Source organism: Phyllobates terribilis, unplaced genomic scaffold (assembly GCF_046119375.1).
Source record: "Phyllobates terribilis strain yellow unplaced genomic scaffold, ASM4611937v1 Scaffold_11__3_contigs__length_659146591, whole genome shotgun sequence".
Lineage (NCBI taxonomy): Eukaryota > Metazoa > Chordata > Amphibia > Anura > Dendrobatidae > Phyllobates > Phyllobates terribilis.
The window spans coordinates 633,506,275-633,525,460 of NW_027362771.1; the positions used below are offsets into that span (position 1 = coordinate 633,506,275).

Sequence of the window (19,186 nt, forward strand, 5' to 3'; positions counted from 1 at the left end):
CTTGTGAACATAGCCCAAGGTGTAGAGGAGTATTTTTGCTTTTGGTTATTTATTTTACCTTATACACAAGTCTTTACCCTGGAAAGGAAATTCCTTAACATATTTCACAGGAAAACCGTTTGTTTCATTTTTGAACATTTTATTGGGAGCCCGTAAAAGTGGATTAATACCTCTGACCAAGTTGTGGACAACAGTGACCTGGGTGTCAGAAATGTTTCCTGGGGCGTTCCCCATGCTGTCCCTATGTATTTTGAGCACTGTCACTATAGTTTTGGGCACTTTTTAGACTTGCTACAGACTGCCTGGGGGTGCCGACGCAAAAATGCTCGGGTCTCCCATAGACTAACATTGGGCTCGTTGCTCGGGTCGAGCACCCGAATATCACGGTGAGCTTGGCCCGAGCTTCGAGCACCCGAGAATTTTAGTGCTCGCTCAACACTAATGGACACATTACATTCATGATGTCTTCTTGATTTGGAGGGGTGACCAGATTGGGTTAACAACTTTGTGAATGCACTCAATCAGAATGACATTGGGCTGTATTTCACATCTGACCTTTCTGAGTCATCACTACTATTTCTTGATATTCGGATCACCAAGAAGGCAAACGGTTTTCTAAAAGTCTTGGTGGTTAATTCGCCAACAGCGACAAACTCGTAATTAAACTGGTACAGTAATCATCCTATGCATCTAAAAAAAAGTGTTGCTTAAGGGAAATACTTAAGGCTGAGGAGAAAATGCAGCTATGATTACATGTTTAGGCACAAGGCTGATGAATTAAGAGGTCGGTTTAGAAATAGAACCTATCCGGATTACATTGTGTGGAAAGCCTTAAATGAAGCCAAGAGTAAAAACCAAGTAGAGCTTCTTAGACCAAAAAAAAGACCTAATAAAAACAACTGCATGAGGTTTATCATGGCATTTGATAGTGGATCACAAAAAGTTCAACATATACTTTCCAAGCACTGGTCAATCCTCTGTATGGACAGTGATATCGGCAAACACTTGCTGAATTGCCCAAATATCACCAACAGACAGGGTAGATCAATCAGAGATAGACTGGCTCACAGTCACTTCTATACACCTCAAACACCAACCTGGTTATTCAATCACAAGTGCTGCTTCCAGTGCCATAATTGCATGACATCTCGACATCTCGACAGGTACACATTTTATCCGTAACAATACCAACAAAACGTACAAGATTAAACACTTTATAAATTGCCGCATGAAAAGCGTCATATATAAAGCAACCTGTGTTGACTCGAATACGTTGGTAAAACGATTCGCGAAGCATGTAGGCAATGTCGAACACGCAAGAGACACATCCCTAACCAGACACATAAATAGCTGTCATGGAGGTGATGTTGGTTCTTTAAAATTTATGGCAATCGATGATATTCCAAAACCACATACAGATGGTGATTGGAATAGATTAATTTGCAAGCAGAGACAAAATGGATATTTTATCTTAGCACCATGGCACCAACAGGCTTGAATGATCAGCTTTCCTTTAGGTGTTTTATTTCAGTTCTCAATTGTTTCTTTCCGTATTGCTTCCTCTTCCATCTCATTTTAATGTTTATAGGTATTCATCCCACACTGCCAGGGGTAATCTTCAATATGTCTATTATACATCTTACAAATCTCTTCTTTTTGATTGCTTGAGTATATCTCTTCTACTGTTACTGGTGTTTGACAAGTAATTAATACAAATTTATTCGCATCCGTTGCTGTATATACCTCAAGTAACTGGCTGTAATCTTTAATCGGTTATTGTCACTTTAATTGGACATGTCCCTTTTTAAATGTACATAGCTGTGATATCCAATGAACTAAAAGTATGTAGACACCAATCTTAGTCCCTCCCCTTATGACCGCACGTGTCGACTAAATCAAATTGCAATACATGTTCTGCATTTCATAATGAGTGGGCAGGTCTGCAGACAATTAAGGGAGGTTACCGGAAATGATGTTCCATATGGTCCAAGGGGCTGGTTTGCATCCCAACCCAATGACATGGAACAAATATGAATTTCGCATGACCAGACACGACATAGGTAGTCATCGGAAGTGATGTTTTGTGCAATCCACCACTGTTACCGACACACAGTGTGACATGCACGCTATCAGATGGCATGAGCTATGCGTAAGAAGGTAAACTTGAGTGCGTTTGATTGGCATAATCTCTTAACCAGATGCAGATCCTTTGAGCTCATCAGTGAACACTCACAGGATTGGACAGGTTCTGAAGGCTTACCACCTGAATCCTGCCCAATCAATACTAACATATACATAAGGTTCCTACTCCCCCCTGCTGTTTCACTCCATTTAGAGCTAGTGAACACTGAAGGGGCTCCTAGGTTTAGCACTATAACTTAGCCTCCTTGGGCAAAATTGATATAGGTTCCCTGATGAATCCATCGGAGGAAACACATTTGGACAACTGCTGAAGAGAAAGTTTAGAGCCAAATGTTGTAGCTTCAGCTGTGGACCGCCCTTGGTGATAACACCATAAATTTATCTGTGCCACTGATTATTAATACTCATTCTAACTGAATATTCTGATTCGCCATTGGGGTGATTGGTAGTTATACCTCAACTAAGCACAGACATTTGCACCATATGAGAACTTTATGGGTGTTTACATGTTTCTTGGTTGTACTACCTCTTTTTGTAACCGTCCTATGGATAGGATATGCTCATGAGATTGGTGCGTAATCAAACTATATCTTAATCCAAGAATTTACGCATTTCATATGTCCATATCTTGATACCTTTCTCATAATGGTTTCTGGTGGCCAAATGGTCTAATTTTGAGGGTTTCACACACAACTATCTTAAAGTGTTTATTGTCTTAAAAGTTATATTTTATTGGCTTTGCTACTTGCTCCATGAGCTAATAACTCTGCAGAATCTAAAATTATATTTTAAATTGTCCCTTTCAATTTTTAAATTTACTAGCTTTTACCCGCGGCTTCGCTCGCGTGGAATTTGGTCTGCCACATTAAGTTTCGTGACAGATCATTTTAATAGTAAAAAAAATAATCTTAATAGTAAAAAAAAATAATCTTATTTAGTTACTCGTACATCCAAAATTTCAGATGTTTAACTTCAAAACTGACGGATTCCATACAATCTTTGAACCCCTATAATATTAAGAGGGAAACTCTTGAGGGTGGAATTATCAAAATTCCTTTCTTAGTGCTCATTTAAGCTATAAAAGAACCTATCTGAAAATTCCAAGATGTTAAGTTCAGTGGTTTCGGCTGTGCGTTGACCGCTAGGTGTGTCAGTCAATCAGGTTTACCGTTTTATATAATCTTCGCCTGTATGGTGTGTTTATAAAAAGTAGCCCTATGTCCTTCCCCAGGCTTGAAATTATCCATATCAAATTTCACCACAAATGGATTACTAAACACTGATTAATAAACAGGACGGACTGAAGTTACTTGCATTTAATATTGTTCGTGTTAGTAAAGAATTAGTATGTAATTGGAATAATGGAGATCTGCAGGTAATTTATCTATGTGTTTTTACTGCAATATACTCCTGTAAACTATGTTATTTGATTTCTTTCGTTCAGCGAAAATATGTAGATTTTGCGATTTAGAAACACGTGAGCAAGCTACGTATAGCTGACCGTGGGAAAAACAGGGCGTGCCTAAATTTATCCCCGCTACCTTCAAAGTTTGCCCTTGCGATTTATTGATGGTCATTGAAAATGCAACTTTAAGTGGGAACTGCAAATGTTTCAAATTAAAGGGTAAGTTATTGGGTATTATTGGGATGCGTGGTATAAGAATATTTTCACCCTTAGCTTCTCCAGTTAAAATTGTGGCCTTTACAATGTGCCTGCCTAGTTCAGTGACTCGCAATCTAGTGCCATTACATAATCTCGGTGCGTCCAAGTTGCGCATTAAAAAAACAGGTATAACGACCTTTAATTCGAGCTTATGAGATGGGACCCCGGATAGCTCCAAAGAGTTAAGAAACTCCACGGGGTAGCTCGTACAGTCTTCAGATGACATGACTGTGTTGATGGAGTTGTAGGTTGTTGCATTGCTGGTTACTTGGTCCAAGATAATTTTATTGATTTTCGCAACTGTTTCATTTCTTGGTGCTAGTATAGTTCTTTCACATAGCCAATTTTCATCGTGGATGTTTTGTTGCAAATTTGGAAAAACTTGAGCAATAAGTGCGCCTTCCGAATCCACAACATGACAAAATTGGTTAGTGAATTGAACCATACCTTCTTCGTCAGTTTCGATTCGACCTTCACCGATCTCGAGCAGTTTCTCAGCGTACGCGCCCTACTCTAGATCACTGAATAACTGGACACGCATGTTGGTGGTGAGGTGCAGATTTTCAACTTTGATCCATAAATATGAGGATTTCAGAGATGCATTAATTTCGTCTGCTGCAGTGCCTCGCTCGATGACAGGCAAAGTTTGCCTAAAGTCCCCAGCCAATAAAACAACCACAACACCCATTATTGTTTGTTTACTGTGTAAGTCTTGTAGACAACGATCAAAAGCTTCGATGGCGCGTTTGTGTGACATTGTGCACTCGTCCCACACGATTAGCTTGCACTGTTGCAACAGGAGGCCACGGGCGCTGCTCTTGCTGATATTACACGATGGGGTTTCTTCGTTCACCAGATTAAGAGGTAATTTAAAGACTGAATGTGCCGTCCGTCCACCGCTTTGCAATGTTGCAGCAATTCCAGAGGAAGCCACAGCTAATGCAACGTTATGACCGCTACGAATTTTTGCTAAAAGTAAATTAAGCAAGAAAGTTTTTCTTGTACCACCCGGCGCATCAAGGAAAAAAAGTCCGCCTTCACCATTCTCAACTCGTCCTACTATTTTGTGATAAATCTCTCTTTGATCAGGTAGCAAACGTGGCTCAGTTTCTCAAACGTGAGCGTCTAACTGGTTGGTATCATAGCTTAGCTCTTTTATCAACTCATTCGACAGCTCTCCACTCCTCGGCGGTGAGGGTAGACCAAAATCGGACAATTTCTTTCCAGAAATTATTAATATTTTGTCCTCGATAAGCCCCAACGCCTCATTGAAACAGAGATCATCGTTAACCTGATCCATTCTTTCAAATCTGTGCATGATATCCTCTGATAACGCAGTTTTATACTTGTGCCAGAGTTGTAGAGGATTGGATAAACCGTAAGTGCATATCAATATGGCAAACAGCTCTCTTATTTGCGCCAGGGAGCGACATAGCACGGCCTCTTCTAAGGTGGTATCCCAGTGGTTATCATCTTCCAACAACCCCATCTTTTCACATACCTGCCGAAAAGTTGCAAGTTCTTGACCTTCAAATGTTTTTAAATCCGAGAAGTTGGTTGGACCCCTTATTACATTCAGCAGCATACGCAAGCAATAACATTCAAAATTGTTAACGTGCACCGTGTAAATGCGACCTAGAGCGTCTCCTGACTTCACACCTGGCCAGCCATCGACAGCTGTACCTTGTAAACGACGTTTCCATTGCTTCCGTGCCACATTCCAAGTATAGTAGCGAGGCACGTCAATGTAAAGTAATGTTTTTGCAAACGTATCACTTTGGCACAACAGGAAAAATGCAGTTAGTGTAGTTTTAGGTGGTGCTTCTAATTTGTCTCTAAAATTATTTTCCGTAAAGTAAACCCTCTCGCCATTGGGTAAATGAATCGCGAAATGAGTGACGGTTGGGTGTCTCTCATGCAAAGGCAGACCTAAGATCCGCCACGCTGCTTTGTTACTACTAACATATTGGCCGGTTCTAAAGGTCTGCACCTCATCTCTTGGGTCAATGTTAACATTCCCTTGCTGGCGGATGTTAAAAATAGCCTGGTCGCTACCCTTATTAATATATTTACAAATATATTCTACATTTAAATGAGAATTAAAATTTTTTGATAAGAGTGGAGTATATGGGACCACCCAGCTATTGTTCACCAATATTTCCTGTTTTCCTCTATGGGTTTTTATAATTGTCGTACGTCCACCATTCTCTGGTGCTCTGCGCCTGTACAAAGGATAACCTTTGTCATTGGTTTGAGTATCTTTTAAAAGCTTCCTCGGATATTTTTTGGTACATTTTCCTTCCTTCATGCATGGCGATGAAGAATTGAATGTACCACATGGCCCGTGAATCATATTCTTTGTCACTGTATCATAGAGCTTTTTATCGGTTTCTGGCTTTGGTATCTCAGCACATATGATTTCGTCAATTTGGTTCGGATGCAATTTTTCCTTTAACCACAGCAGTAAGTGCACATGAGGCAAACCTCGCTTTTGCCACTCGATCGAGTACATGAAGCATTGCATATCACCAAATATGTTACCTTTTGTAAGTAGAGCTACCAACTTCTGTACTTTTATTCTAAATACTCGGGCTGTTAAGTCATGTCTGTCCATTGAATTTTGACCAGCCATAAGCTCTTTGGTGATTTCTGGCCAAGCGGGGTTGCAAGTCATTGTAATAAATAAATCAGGCCTCCCATAATTACGTACGTATGTGAACGCATCTTGTGTGTATTCGTGTAGGTATCTCGGGCTATTTACAAATGATGACGGGAGAATCACCATCTGACCTAAGTTATTTGGATCCAAATCCGCATCATTTCTTATTGCATCTTGCAAGTGAATATAATTTTCTGCATGCAGTTTTTTTTGATTTAAAGAAATGAACGTTAAGCGCTCACTATCCATCTTTACATACATGTCGACCAGAAACTGATGAAGTAGGAACCTACACTTAAGCATCAAATTAAAATCACTGCGACGGACCATCAAGTGAAAGGCATAAAAATCTTTGCAGGACACCTTTTTGCTTGGCATTGCTTGTTTGGTAATTGGATTTATCTGAGGAATATCAATGCTGTACCCCTCTTGTCCTTTCCAAAAAATTATTGGGTACTCGAGAGCGTCATAGAATCTATGTGTATCGGGAACCCTAGTGAGCATGCCATCGCGTGCCTGCACAAAGATGTCCCGAGACATAGTTTGTTCGCTACTAACTATTACAGCAGCTATTTCATTTGTAGTAGGGGCATTGCTTCGTCTCTCATGTTGACCACGTGGGACACGGTTAGGGTGAATCACTACTTTGAAATGATCGTCATTGATCATTCTGTCTCTAGCCGTTTTAAATTCATGCACCAAAATGTTGTGGTTGTGATGTACTCGTTGTAATTTTTTAACTATGTTTATATCTACACTTTGCACGCACTCAGTACGCCTGTTGATTTGTTGTTCTTCGTCACCTATGAAATAAACTTGTAAAAATTGTGGTTGCGAAATGGACGTAGGAATTAAAGAACCGATACGGTGGTATAATTGTCCTTGTATTGTAAAGGTCAGGCAAAACCCTGGCATTGAGACAATTTGATCTGCTCCAAAAGACGTCATATTTTCTTATATTATTTAGAAAAAGGTGAGATTCATCAGTTTCATTAGAGAAAAGCTCTTTTAAAGGTTGAACTGGCTCGTCTATATAAGGAAGAGCTACTTTCCCGCCCAAACAACAGATACCTGCTGCTTCCTCTTTCCACTTAAGAGCTCCGCAATATTTGCAATCTATGGTCATTGCTTCTATTTTTATAAGCTTGTGAGTTTCATAATCAAGAGTCTCGTCATACTCAAATGCAGCTTTATTAAACAATATCCATGTATTTCTTGTAAATGTTTGACGTCGCTGTGCTGCCCTTTCAGCAACAGTGTGTCTGTGAGATTCGGCGATTTCATAAGTTTCAGTGGCTCTTTGGGACGCCATGTAAGTCGCTTGCTGCTGACGTCTAGCTTGGGACTGTTCTGGAGTCTCAGCAGCCCGTTGAGATGCCAGATACTCCGCATGCTGTTCATGTCGGGCTTGGGACTGTTCTGGAGTTTCAGCAGCCCGTTGAAATGTCAGATACTCCGCATGCTGTTCACGTCGGGCTTAGGACTGTTCTTGAGTTTCAGTAGCCCGTTGAAATGCCAAAAACTCCGCATTCTGTTCACGTCGGGCTTGGAATTGTTCTGGAGTCTCTGCAGCTCTATGTGCCGCACAACGCACCCCCTGCTCAAGCCTTCATTGCTCTGCTTGTTGAGACGTCTCATCACGTCTAATTATTTTCATAGCTCGGGCTTTATTAGAGCTTTGCGAAATGTTAGACTTACGCTTTCGCAGCATTTTTATAAGTACTAATTACAAAATAGGTACTTAGTAAAGTTCAAACAAAATACTAAAACAATCTAATTAGTTATATTACTATCGCTGTACAGACGATATTAGTTGTATATGACTGGTCTATGAGGAGCAGCTGTGGCGCGGTTACCCATAGCAACCATTCCCAGTGCTCTGTGGGAGCTGAGAGCAGCCTGCTGGTGCTGTGGGTGACATGCTGCGCTACACACACACAGGGCTGTGCTGCACACAGGAGGGAAGGACGCCATTTGTGTAGCGCTGCTGCCAGTGCTGTGAGGCTGCAGTGTGTGCATCCTCCAGGTTACTGCCCCTCCCCGTGTGTGAGTCACTTACCCTCCGCCCAGGTGAGGCAATTGGAACTTTCCCGGCTGCAGCAGCTGGCACAGGTGAGCGCATGTTTTATTATACGGTGTTATGTGGAGGGACAATGGCGGCAGGGACCTCCTGGGCTATTTTTTTTTTTTAAGTCTGAGAAAATGTAATAAATTATCCTTCACCCTTCAGCTGTTTCCAGAGTGTAATGTATCAGGGTGAGCTCATGACTGACAGCTGACAAAGTTTCTAGGAAATGTCAGTCCCTGGGGGTCGTGTGTGAACCCCCTGTGCCACACTTGTACCTGGCCACGGTATATGATCACCCCTGTATTCTGACTGTGGACAGGCGGCAACTGTGACCTCACTATACAATGATCCACTATGGGCAAATTATTGTATTATCAATCTCTTCTGACTGCTGTAAATCAGCCATTTAAATATCACCTGTGTATGTGTGTATATAAGAGTTTGATAAATATACTTAAAAGTTTGATAAATATACTAAAATGTGCATTGTAAAATAGTATCTAATTTAATTAAATGTATGGTTCACAATTTTGGTCATAGTGGCTTCCACATAAAAGGTAGATATATGCTGTCACAGACTTTTATTTAGAACTATTCAAGACAAACAATTCTACGGTACATCATCTTTGTGTAACTCCAACGGTTTAGGCAGCGTATGCCAAGATAGCTCTCAGAGGCCAGATTTTTTTCCGACTTAATTGATATGTATCGTTATGTTACGACCAAAATTACATAAAATCATTACAAATTGTAGCTTATATGTTATTCCGATGTATAATCTATATTACTGTAAAGTTTCATGCAAATCCGTCCAGTAGTTTTTTCGTGAAAGAGTAACAAACATACATACTCACAAACTTTCGCATTTATAATATTAGTAGGATTTTACATTTTCTTCTGTTCTTCATGTAAACAGATGAGAAGATTCTCATATTCTCAAATCAAATTAATAATAACAGATTTAATTTTAATGTTTACATTTTGATGACGCTAGAGACAATATTAAAAAAATCTCTGAAGATTCATACCTGGGACCTTGCCTCATTCTTTGTATACAGTACAGACCAAAAGTTTGGACACACCTTCTCATTTAAAGATTTTTCTGTATTTTCATGACTATGAAAATTGTACATTCACACTGAAGGCATCAAAACTATGAATTAACACATGTGGAATTATATACTTAACAAAAAAGTGTGAAACAACTGAAGATATGTCTTATATTCTGGGTTCTTCAAAGTAGCCACCTTTTGCTTTGATGACTGCTTTGCACACTCTTGGCATTCTCTTGATGAGCTTCAAGACGTAGTCACCGTAAATGGTCTTCCAACAATGTTGAAGGAGTTCCAAGAGATGCTTAGCACTTGTTGGCCCTTTTGCCTTCACTCTGTGGTCCAGCTCACCCCAAACCATCTCGATTGGGTTAAGGTCTGGTGACTGTGGAGGCCAGGTCATCTGGCGTAGCAACCCATCACTCTCCTTCTTGGTCAAATAGCTCTTACACAGCCTGGAGGTGTGTTTGGGGTCATTGTCCTGTTGAAAAATAAATGATGGTCCAACTAAACACAAACCGGATGGAATAGCATGCCGCAGCAAGATGCTGTGGCAGCCATGCTGGTTCAGTATGCCTTCAATTTTGAATAAATCCCCAACAGTGTCACCAGCAAAGCACCCTCACACCATCACACCTCCTCCTCCATGCTTCACGGTGGGAACCAAGCATGTAGAGTCCATCCGTTCACTTTTCTGCGTCGCACAAAGACACGGTGGTTGGAACCAAAGATCTCAAATTTGGACTCATCAGACCAAAGCACAGATTTTCACTGGTCTAATGTCAATTCCTTGTGTTCTTTAGCCCAAACAAGTCTCTTCTGCTTGTTGCCTGTCCTTAGCAGTGGTTTACTAGCAGCTATTTTACCATGAAGGCCTGCTGAACAAAGTCTCCTCTTAACAGTTGTTGAAGACATGTGTCTGCTGCTAGAACTCTGTGTGGCATTGACCTGGTATCTAACCTGAGCTGCTGTTAACCTGCGATTTCTGAGGCTGGTGACTCAGATAAACTTATCCTCAGAAGCAGAGGTGACTCTTGGTCTTCCTTTCCTGGGGAGATCCTCATGTGAGCCAATTTCTTTGTAGCGCTTGATGGTTTTTGCAACTGCACTTGGGGACACTTTCAAAGTTTTCCCAATTTTTTGGATTGACTGACATTAATTTCTTAAAGTAATGATGGCCACTCGTTTTTCTTTACCTAGCTGCTTTTTTATTCCCATAATACAAATTCTAACAGTCTATTCAGTAGGACTATCAGCTGTGTATTCATCGGACTTCTGCACAACACAACTGATGGTCCCAACCCCATTTATAAGGCAAGAAATCCCACTTATTAAACCTGACAGGGCACACCTGTGAAGTGAAAACCATTTCCGGTGACTACCTCTTGAAGCTCATCAAGAGAATGCCAAGAGTGTGCAAAGCAGTCATCAAAGCAAAAGGTGGCTACTTTGAAGAACCAAGAATATAAGACATATTTTCAGTCGTTTCACACTTTTTTGCTAAGTATATAATTCCACATGTGTTAATTCATAGTTTTGATGCCTTCAGTGTGAATGTACAATTTTCATAGTCATGAAAATACAGAAAAATCTTTAAATGAGAAAGTGTGTCCAAACTTTTGGTCTGTACTGTATATATATTCACTGCGGCTCATATTAATGAACACAACACGACTATTATGCTCTCTAACGTTTAAGTCATTTTCCTGTAGATTTCTGCACAACAAAATTGAGATTAAAGAAATCAACTGAAAGAGCAAAAAATATCTGTAAGTATTCTTTTGAACAAATATTTAATAAATTCTAATAAAGTCTACTTAAGATTTATCTAAAAGTATATAGAACTATATTGTTTTTATAAAAAAAAATAGACAAATGCGTTTTCAATCTTTATTTTTGCTTAACTCTTAAGGTCCAGCAAATTTTGCATTTTTAGCTTTTTCTCTTATTCTTTCAAGAGCCATAACCTATTTTATTTCTGTCAACATAGCCATATCAGGGCTTTTTTTTTTGTGGGACAAGTTGCAATTGTGAACAAATTATTATTATTTATTATTATAGCGCCTTTTATTCCCTGGCGCATTACTTGTGAAAAAATGGGTATACATACATGAACAATTAGAATGATCTTTAACACGCGACTGCAACTGGTACAGGAGAAGTGAGGACCCTGCCTGTGAGGGCTCACAGTGTACAAGGAATAGATCCAGCAGGTGAGGATATAGATGATCGTGCAACGGTATGGTGGAGCAATGGTTGCTGCAAGCTGCAAGTTGTAGGCTTGTCGGAAGAGGTGAGTCTTCTGGTTCCTTTCAAAGGTTTCCATGGTAATTGAGAGTCTGATATGATGGGGTAAAGCATTTCAGAGTAGGGGGGACGCAAGGGAGAAATCTTGTATGCGATTGAAGGAAGAGGAGATAGGAGGGGAGTAAAGCCGGAGACCTTGTGAGGATCGGAGGTTGCATGCAGGTATGTACCGGGAGACTAGGTCACAGATATAAGGAGGAGACAGGTTGTGGAAGGCTTTTTATTGCATATATCGTCTTGAACTGCAGTCTCTGGGCAATGGGGAGCCAGTGAAGGGATTGACAGAGAGGAGAGGCTGGGGAATAGTGTGGGGACAGGTGGATTAGTTGGGCTGCCAAGTTTAGGATAGTTTGGAGGGGTATGAGATTGTTAGAGGGGAGCCCACAGAGCTGGAGGTTGCAGTAGTTGAGGTGGGAGATGATGAGAGCGCGCACTATTGTTTTTACAGATTTGTGGTTGAGGAATGTGCGGATCCAGGAGATATTTTTGAGTTGGAGTCGGAAGGAAGAAGAAAGGGCTAGAATATGTGGTTTGAAGGAGAGAACAGAGTCCAGCTTTACCCCAAGGCAGCGAGCTTGTGAGACTGGGGAGAGTGAGCAGCCATTGACATTGATAGATAGCTCAGATAAGGGGATGAATGAGATGGTGAAAAGACAATGAGTTCTGTTTTATCCATGTTAAGTTTTAGAAATCTTTTGGAGATGAAGGATGAGAAAGCAGACAGACATTGTAGGATTTTGCATAGGAGGGAGGATATTATCGGGTCAAGAGAACTAGATCTGTGTGGCGTCAGCATAGAGGTGGTACTGAAAGCCTTGAGACTCTATAAGTAGTCCAAGACCAAAGGTGTAGAAGGAGAAGAGCAGGGGTCCTAGGACTGAACCTTGGGGGACACCGACAGATAGGGGGCGAGATGAGGAAGTAGTGTGTGAGTGGGAGACACTGAATGTCCTGTCTGTTAAACGAATCCATTTATTTTACCATAACTCTGTCAATGGTGATGAAAGTAACCTTCGCTGATGGACAAATGACAAGCCATGATGAAATATCAGATGATGGTTTAAAGTCAACGCGTTTCAGAGTCACTCCATCTCTTTCTTCAATACAGCCACAATTGACAATTGATTATCTTTTCTTTAAGTTTGTTAACTCAGTTCTTCTGCTGCAAATCGTATTTTAAATGTTAGGTAATATATTCTAATCTCAGGAAGTTTCTTTATACATTCAGCGGATGCTTAATGTTTCTTTTTACCTTCTTATGGAATGAGTGGGTGGAGGGCTTTGAAACCTTTTATGACTTCATCAGTTTGTTAGATTTTATTTATGAAGCTTAACCATTTTAGACCTGGAGGCCTTAGGACGTTTTTTTCTGTGGTATAAATATATCCTTTAGAAGGTTTTTTCAAATATTTCTTAATAATACTTTTAAGCAATGTAGGATTATATACATATGTATTATACGTATGCAACAGATTGAAAAAAAGAAAGTTAATAAAAATGCATTTAAAATTCTAGTTCTTTTTTTGAGAATAAAAATGTAAAATAAAAATATATATAGAGTACAGACCAAAAGAAAAATTTGGACACACCTTCTGATTTTCAGATTTATCTGTATTTTCATGACTATGAAAATTGTACATTCACACTGAAGGCATCAAAACTATGAATTAACACATGTGGAATTATATACTTAACAAATAAGTGTGAAACAACTGAAATTATGTCTTATATTCTAGGTTCTTCAAAGTAGCCACCTTTTGCTTTGATGACTGCATTGCACACTCTTGGCATTCTCTTGATTAGTTTCAAGAGGTAGTCACCGGAAATGGTTTTCACTTCACAGGTGTGCCCTGTCAGGTTAAATAAGTGGGATTTCTTGCCTTATAAATGTGGTTGGGACCATCAGTTGTGTTGAGCAGAAGTCTGGTGGATACACAGCTGATAGTCCTACTGAATAGACTGTTAGAATTTGTATTATGGCAAGAAAAAAGCAACTTAGCAAAGAAAAACAAGTGGCCATCATTACTTTAAGAAATGAAGGTCAGTCATTCCGAAAAATTGGGAAAACTTTGAAAGTGTCCGCAAGTGCTGTTGCAAAAACCATCAAGCGCTACAAAAAAAACTGGCTCACATGAGGACCGACCAAGGAAAGGAAGACCAAGAGTCACCTCTGCTTCTGAGGATAAGTTTATCTGAGTCACCAGCCTCAGAAATCGCAGTTTAACAGCAGCTCTGATTAGGGACCAGGTCAATGCCACACATGGTTCTAGCAGCAGACACATCTCTACAACAACTGTCAAGAGGAGACTTTGTGCAGCAGGCCTTCATGGTGAAATAGCAGCTAGGAAATCACTGCTAAGGACAGTCAACAAGCAGAAGAGACTTGTTTGGGATAAAGAACAAAAGGAATGGACATTAGACTAGTGGAAATCTGTGCTTTAGTCTGATGAGTCCAAATTCGAGATCTTTGGTTCCAACCACCGTGTCTTTGTGCAACGCAGAAAAGGTGAACAGATGGACTCCCACCATGAAGCATGGAGGAGGAAGTGTGATGGTGTGGGGGTGCTTTGCTGGTGACACTGTTGGGGATTTATTCAAGATGGAAGGCATACTGAACCAGCATGGCTACCACATCATCTTGCAGCGGTATGCTATTCCATCCGGTTTGCGTTTGGTTAGACCATCATTTATTTTTCAACAGGACAATGACCCAAAACACACCTCCAGGCTGTCTAAGGGCTATTTGACCAAGAAGGAGAGTGATGGGGTGCTACGCTAGATGACCTAGCCTCCACAGTCACCAGACCTGAACCCAATCGAGATGGTTTGGGGTGAGCTGGACCGCAGAGTGAAGGAAAAAGGGCCAAAAAATGCTAAGCATCTCTGGAAACTCCTTCAAGATTGTTGGAAGACCATTTCCGGTGACTACCTCTTGAAGCTCATCAAGAGAATGTCAGGAGTGTGCAAAGTAGTCATCAAAGCAAAAGGTGGCTACTTTGAAGAGCCAAGAATATAAGACATATTTTCAGATCTTTCACACTTTTTTGTTAAGTATATAATTCAACATGTGTTAATTCATAGTTTTGATGCCTTCAGTGTGAATGTACAATTTTCATAGTCATGAAAATACAGAAAAATCTTAAAATGAGAAGGTGTGTCCAAATTTTTCTTTTGGACTGTATATATTGTGCTAATGTGTTACGCATAAATATCTATTAGAATACCTTTTGCCCATAAAAGTATTTACTTTTGAGAATTATATAAAGTTATATTTTATGTTTGTACATTTCATGCTCAATTTAAGCTTTTTTGGAAAGTGTAAATGCTGTGGCAAAGAAGAGATTTGAATGGTTAATTTAATATGTATTTTATAAATATTTTTATTACTTCCTGCTGCGGCCATCCAAATAATAATATAAGTCCCATTACTGTGAGACTCATTAACTTATATTGTTTCAAAATGTACACTCGGGCAAATTAAATGAAATGACTAAAATTATTTTTCTAGAAAAATAAAAAATAATAATATATTGTACCTATTTATTTCAGTAGCATAACCAGTTTGTTCTTCATGTTGGAGAATAATCTGACAGCGGTCATAGAGATTTTCCTTTTAGGATTTCAAATCAGCCAAGAATTAAAAATATTTCTTTTCTGTCTTCTCCTGGTGATTTACTGTGCGACAATATGTGGAAACCTCCTGATCATCACCCTGGTGTCCACCAGGAAGAACCTCCACACTCCAATGTACTTCTTCATCTCACAACTGTTCATCACTGACATCTTGGTGATCACAGATATGGTCCCAAATATGCTACATGTCCTACTGTACAATGGGGCAACCATTACTTTTGTTGGCTGTATCATTCAGTATTATTTTTTAGATGCTTCAGAAACAGTTGAATGTCTTCTCCTTGCTGTGATGTCATATGACCGATATGTGGCCATCTGTAAACCTCTACATTATAACGTTATCATGAAAAGTGGTCATTGTGTGATACTGACCATCATCTGTTGGGTATTTGGATTTTCATTTGTTTTGATTCACATAATAACTACAGCAAAACTAAACTATTGCGGGCCGAACATCATTGACCACGTATTCTGTGACCTTGCCCCCTTACTAGAACTTGCCTGTTCTGACACCTATATTGTTCACTTAGAGCTTTATTTACTAAGTATTCCATTTTTCTTTATTCCTATCACAACCATTTTTGTGTCTTATGCCTATATAGTTTTGGCAATCTTAAGGATCTCATCCAGTACCGGTAGACAGAAAGCATTCTCCACCTGTAGCTCCCACCTCACTGTGGTCTCCATATTCTTCTGGACCATATTCAGTGTTTATGCCGTCCCAACAAAAGGACAATCATCAACCATCAATAAAATCTTATCACTGCTATATACTGTCTTTACTCCTTTTATTAACCCCATAATCTACAGCCTGAGAAATAAAGACTTTATAAAAGCCATACAAAAAGCATGTTATAAGAATGTAATCTAGAAAATACTACATAATGTTGTAAGTATCACTGAGGCTAAACAAGATACTCAGCCTAATTGTTCTACTTTGTTTTATAATGTTTCATGAGAAATTGTAAAATTTGAAGATGTGAGTAGAACAGACTTTAATTTTTTTTAATCCCTTACTGACATATGAAAAACTGGTAAGTCATATGCTGGCAGCCTGAGTTCAATATGGGCTCACATGCTGATCCTTCATCTTTCCCTTCACACGGTGGCTGATTTAATCTGTCATCCTGTGTCTTTAACAGCTGTTGGCTGTTAAGCATGCGTGACGTCACAAATCTACACTTTTACGTAACGGTGGCCTTTTAGGCCGTGCAAATAAGATAAGGTATTGATGTAGATACAATACACAGCATATGGTAAAGGTTTATGCTAGTAAATGTATAAAGCAACTCAGCCAACCATATAGAACCACAACAACAGCAAAAATGTATTCATTATATCCACAACTGAATAAACTATTTTGTGGCATTAAACATTATTATATAATCATAGGGGAAACTTATCTGATGCCCCATTAATGATAGGTATGCAGTCTCAATGCAGGCAGGCTCCCGACGTGTTTCCCTTTCCCATACGCTGTGTATTGTATCTACATCAATGCCTTATCTTATTTGGCTAAATTATTGATGGGAAATAGCTACAGAGGACACGGTTGTTTGATGAACTATACCAGTGAGATTATCTTTGTTAGTATTCATCATTTACCTGAGAAATCATTTCCTCAAAGGTCTTGTGTGACCTATTTCTTATATAGGAACACCATCAGGATAAGGATAAGTTTCCTATTGTGTCTTAATATTATTGTACTTTGGTACTTCTTGTACTTATGCATGCACCTTGCACATTTTTGAACCTTTTTTTAAAAATAATACTGAATAAAGGTTATGTTTTACCCTCTTGCTATTTATTATTATAACTAACTGGGTACCACTTTTTTGCTATTTTTAAAGATATGAAAAACACACTAAGGTATATAAATCTAGGGTAAACTAGATGCAGCTACATTTCTTTTCTAACTTTTTCTTTTCAATTTTATTGGTCTTCCAAACAATTTTCACATGTTATCTTTTTTGAAGAATGTTCTTTACAGACATTTTCCCAACAAGTGGTGCAATATAGCTCAGTTTTCCTCTCTAAGTTTCTTGGACAAATGAAACATCGCTTTCGTTTTCTTTCTCCTGGCTCTGGAATATCCTGAAATTGTACGCCACACCGTTTCATTGCTTCTTTAGTTGGCTTTGGCAAGCATTTCATGCTGCTTTGCTCCATCATGTGAGGAATTATAAGTTCATGGCAAAGGTCCTTCAAGAATAGGCATCTCCGGTCCTTCCTCCTTGCATGGAATTCTGGATGAGTTTCTGTATAAATAAAGAAGGAATTCAGGGCTGCTACATGAAGCATAATTGAAAAAATTACTACAGGCCAATGTCTTGCTTGCCTCATGCTTGAATATTTTCCCACAATTTCATCCATTTTGTCTACATCTCCTTTAGTTTTATTGTAATACAGGATGTTTTCTGGTTTCAATTTCCTGTCATTGCTGTTAATACTGCAATCATAATGCATGGTACTGAGTAATAAAATGGATTTCTCCTTATTCGCTTTGTAAGATACCAGTGTCGCTTTGTTGATGAAACCAATGACACTCTCATAAAGTGCTTGCTGTGGATTGTGTTTCATTGCTTGAGGAATTTCTCGTTGGTTTGGCTTCATAGTGCTAACAAGTGTAACAGCTTTTTCAAGCAGAAAATTGCCCAGTGCAACATTGGTAAAATAATTGTTCATGGTAATGTTTCTACCTGAATTGTATATTGGTACAGCAAGTGTTTTCACAATTTCAGACCCTAGATCTTTCTGTATTGGTGCATCAGCTTCTTTGCCACAGTAGATAATCCCATTTATGCCATAATAATTTGCAGGTTCACACATCCAGAAGATTTTTATTCCATACTTGGCTGGTTTACTGGGCATGTATTATATGAACTTGCAATGTCCTCTGAAGGGTACAAGTTGCTCATCTACTGTAACTTTAGCACTAGTATTGTAAAATTTGGTGAAATTTTTGATAAATATGTTCCAGATATAACTGATAGGGGCTAATTTGTCTGTTTGTAACCTCGCTGCACAAGTGCGCTTATCATCAAATTGAATGTTTCTTCTTATTTCCTCATATGTGCCAACTGCCACTGTCGCTTTATAGTGTGGATCAGAGAGTGGGTCCAGAATTAATTCTCTAATTGGAACATCATACAATTTTTTACTCCCTGCCAGCATTAAAAGTCCAATATATGCAAAAGGTTCCTTTTATGAGATATTTTTCCAGAACTTATTTTTTGCAGAAATGATATGTCTTCTTTCTAGGCCTTATCACTCCCTCCCAAAATCACATGACAGTCTCACATGGCATGATCCACCCCCTGCCCCTCCACCAGAAACCTTGACTACAAATAAAATAACTTGAGACACAAACACTGCTGAGTACATGATAAAAATAGCAGGGGACTAAAAGGCCCCGTTCCGTACAGATGTGGTTTTCCCCAAAAAAGCATTGCTACACCAAAATTCCTATCAAAAGAATTATATGAACAACTGGATATTACCAACAATGACATACTTGAGGAATACCTAGAGTTTTAAAATTTTAACTAAAGTAATTTTCCAGATAATAGCAAAAAAGTCAACACCGGGGCCTAAAAGGCCCCCGATAAGCATTGTAGTATTAACATGTTAAATGCTGATGTCAATCACTAACAGCGGAATTT

The 19,186-nt window shown here is 39.2% G+C and overlaps 1 protein-coding gene across 1 annotated transcript; it reads left to right on the forward strand.

The window, feature by feature from the left end:
• The first annotated feature begins 15,462 nt into the window (after window positions 1–15,462).
• LOC141167524 (olfactory receptor 2A12-like) lies at window positions 15,463–16,395 on the forward strand. The gene has a single exon (XM_073654919.1). It carries the CDS (start codon window positions 15,463–15,465, stop codon window positions 16,393–16,395), a length of 933 nt encoding a protein of 310 aa, XP_073511020.1.
• The last annotated feature ends 2,791 nt before the right edge of the window (window positions 16,396–19,186 follow it).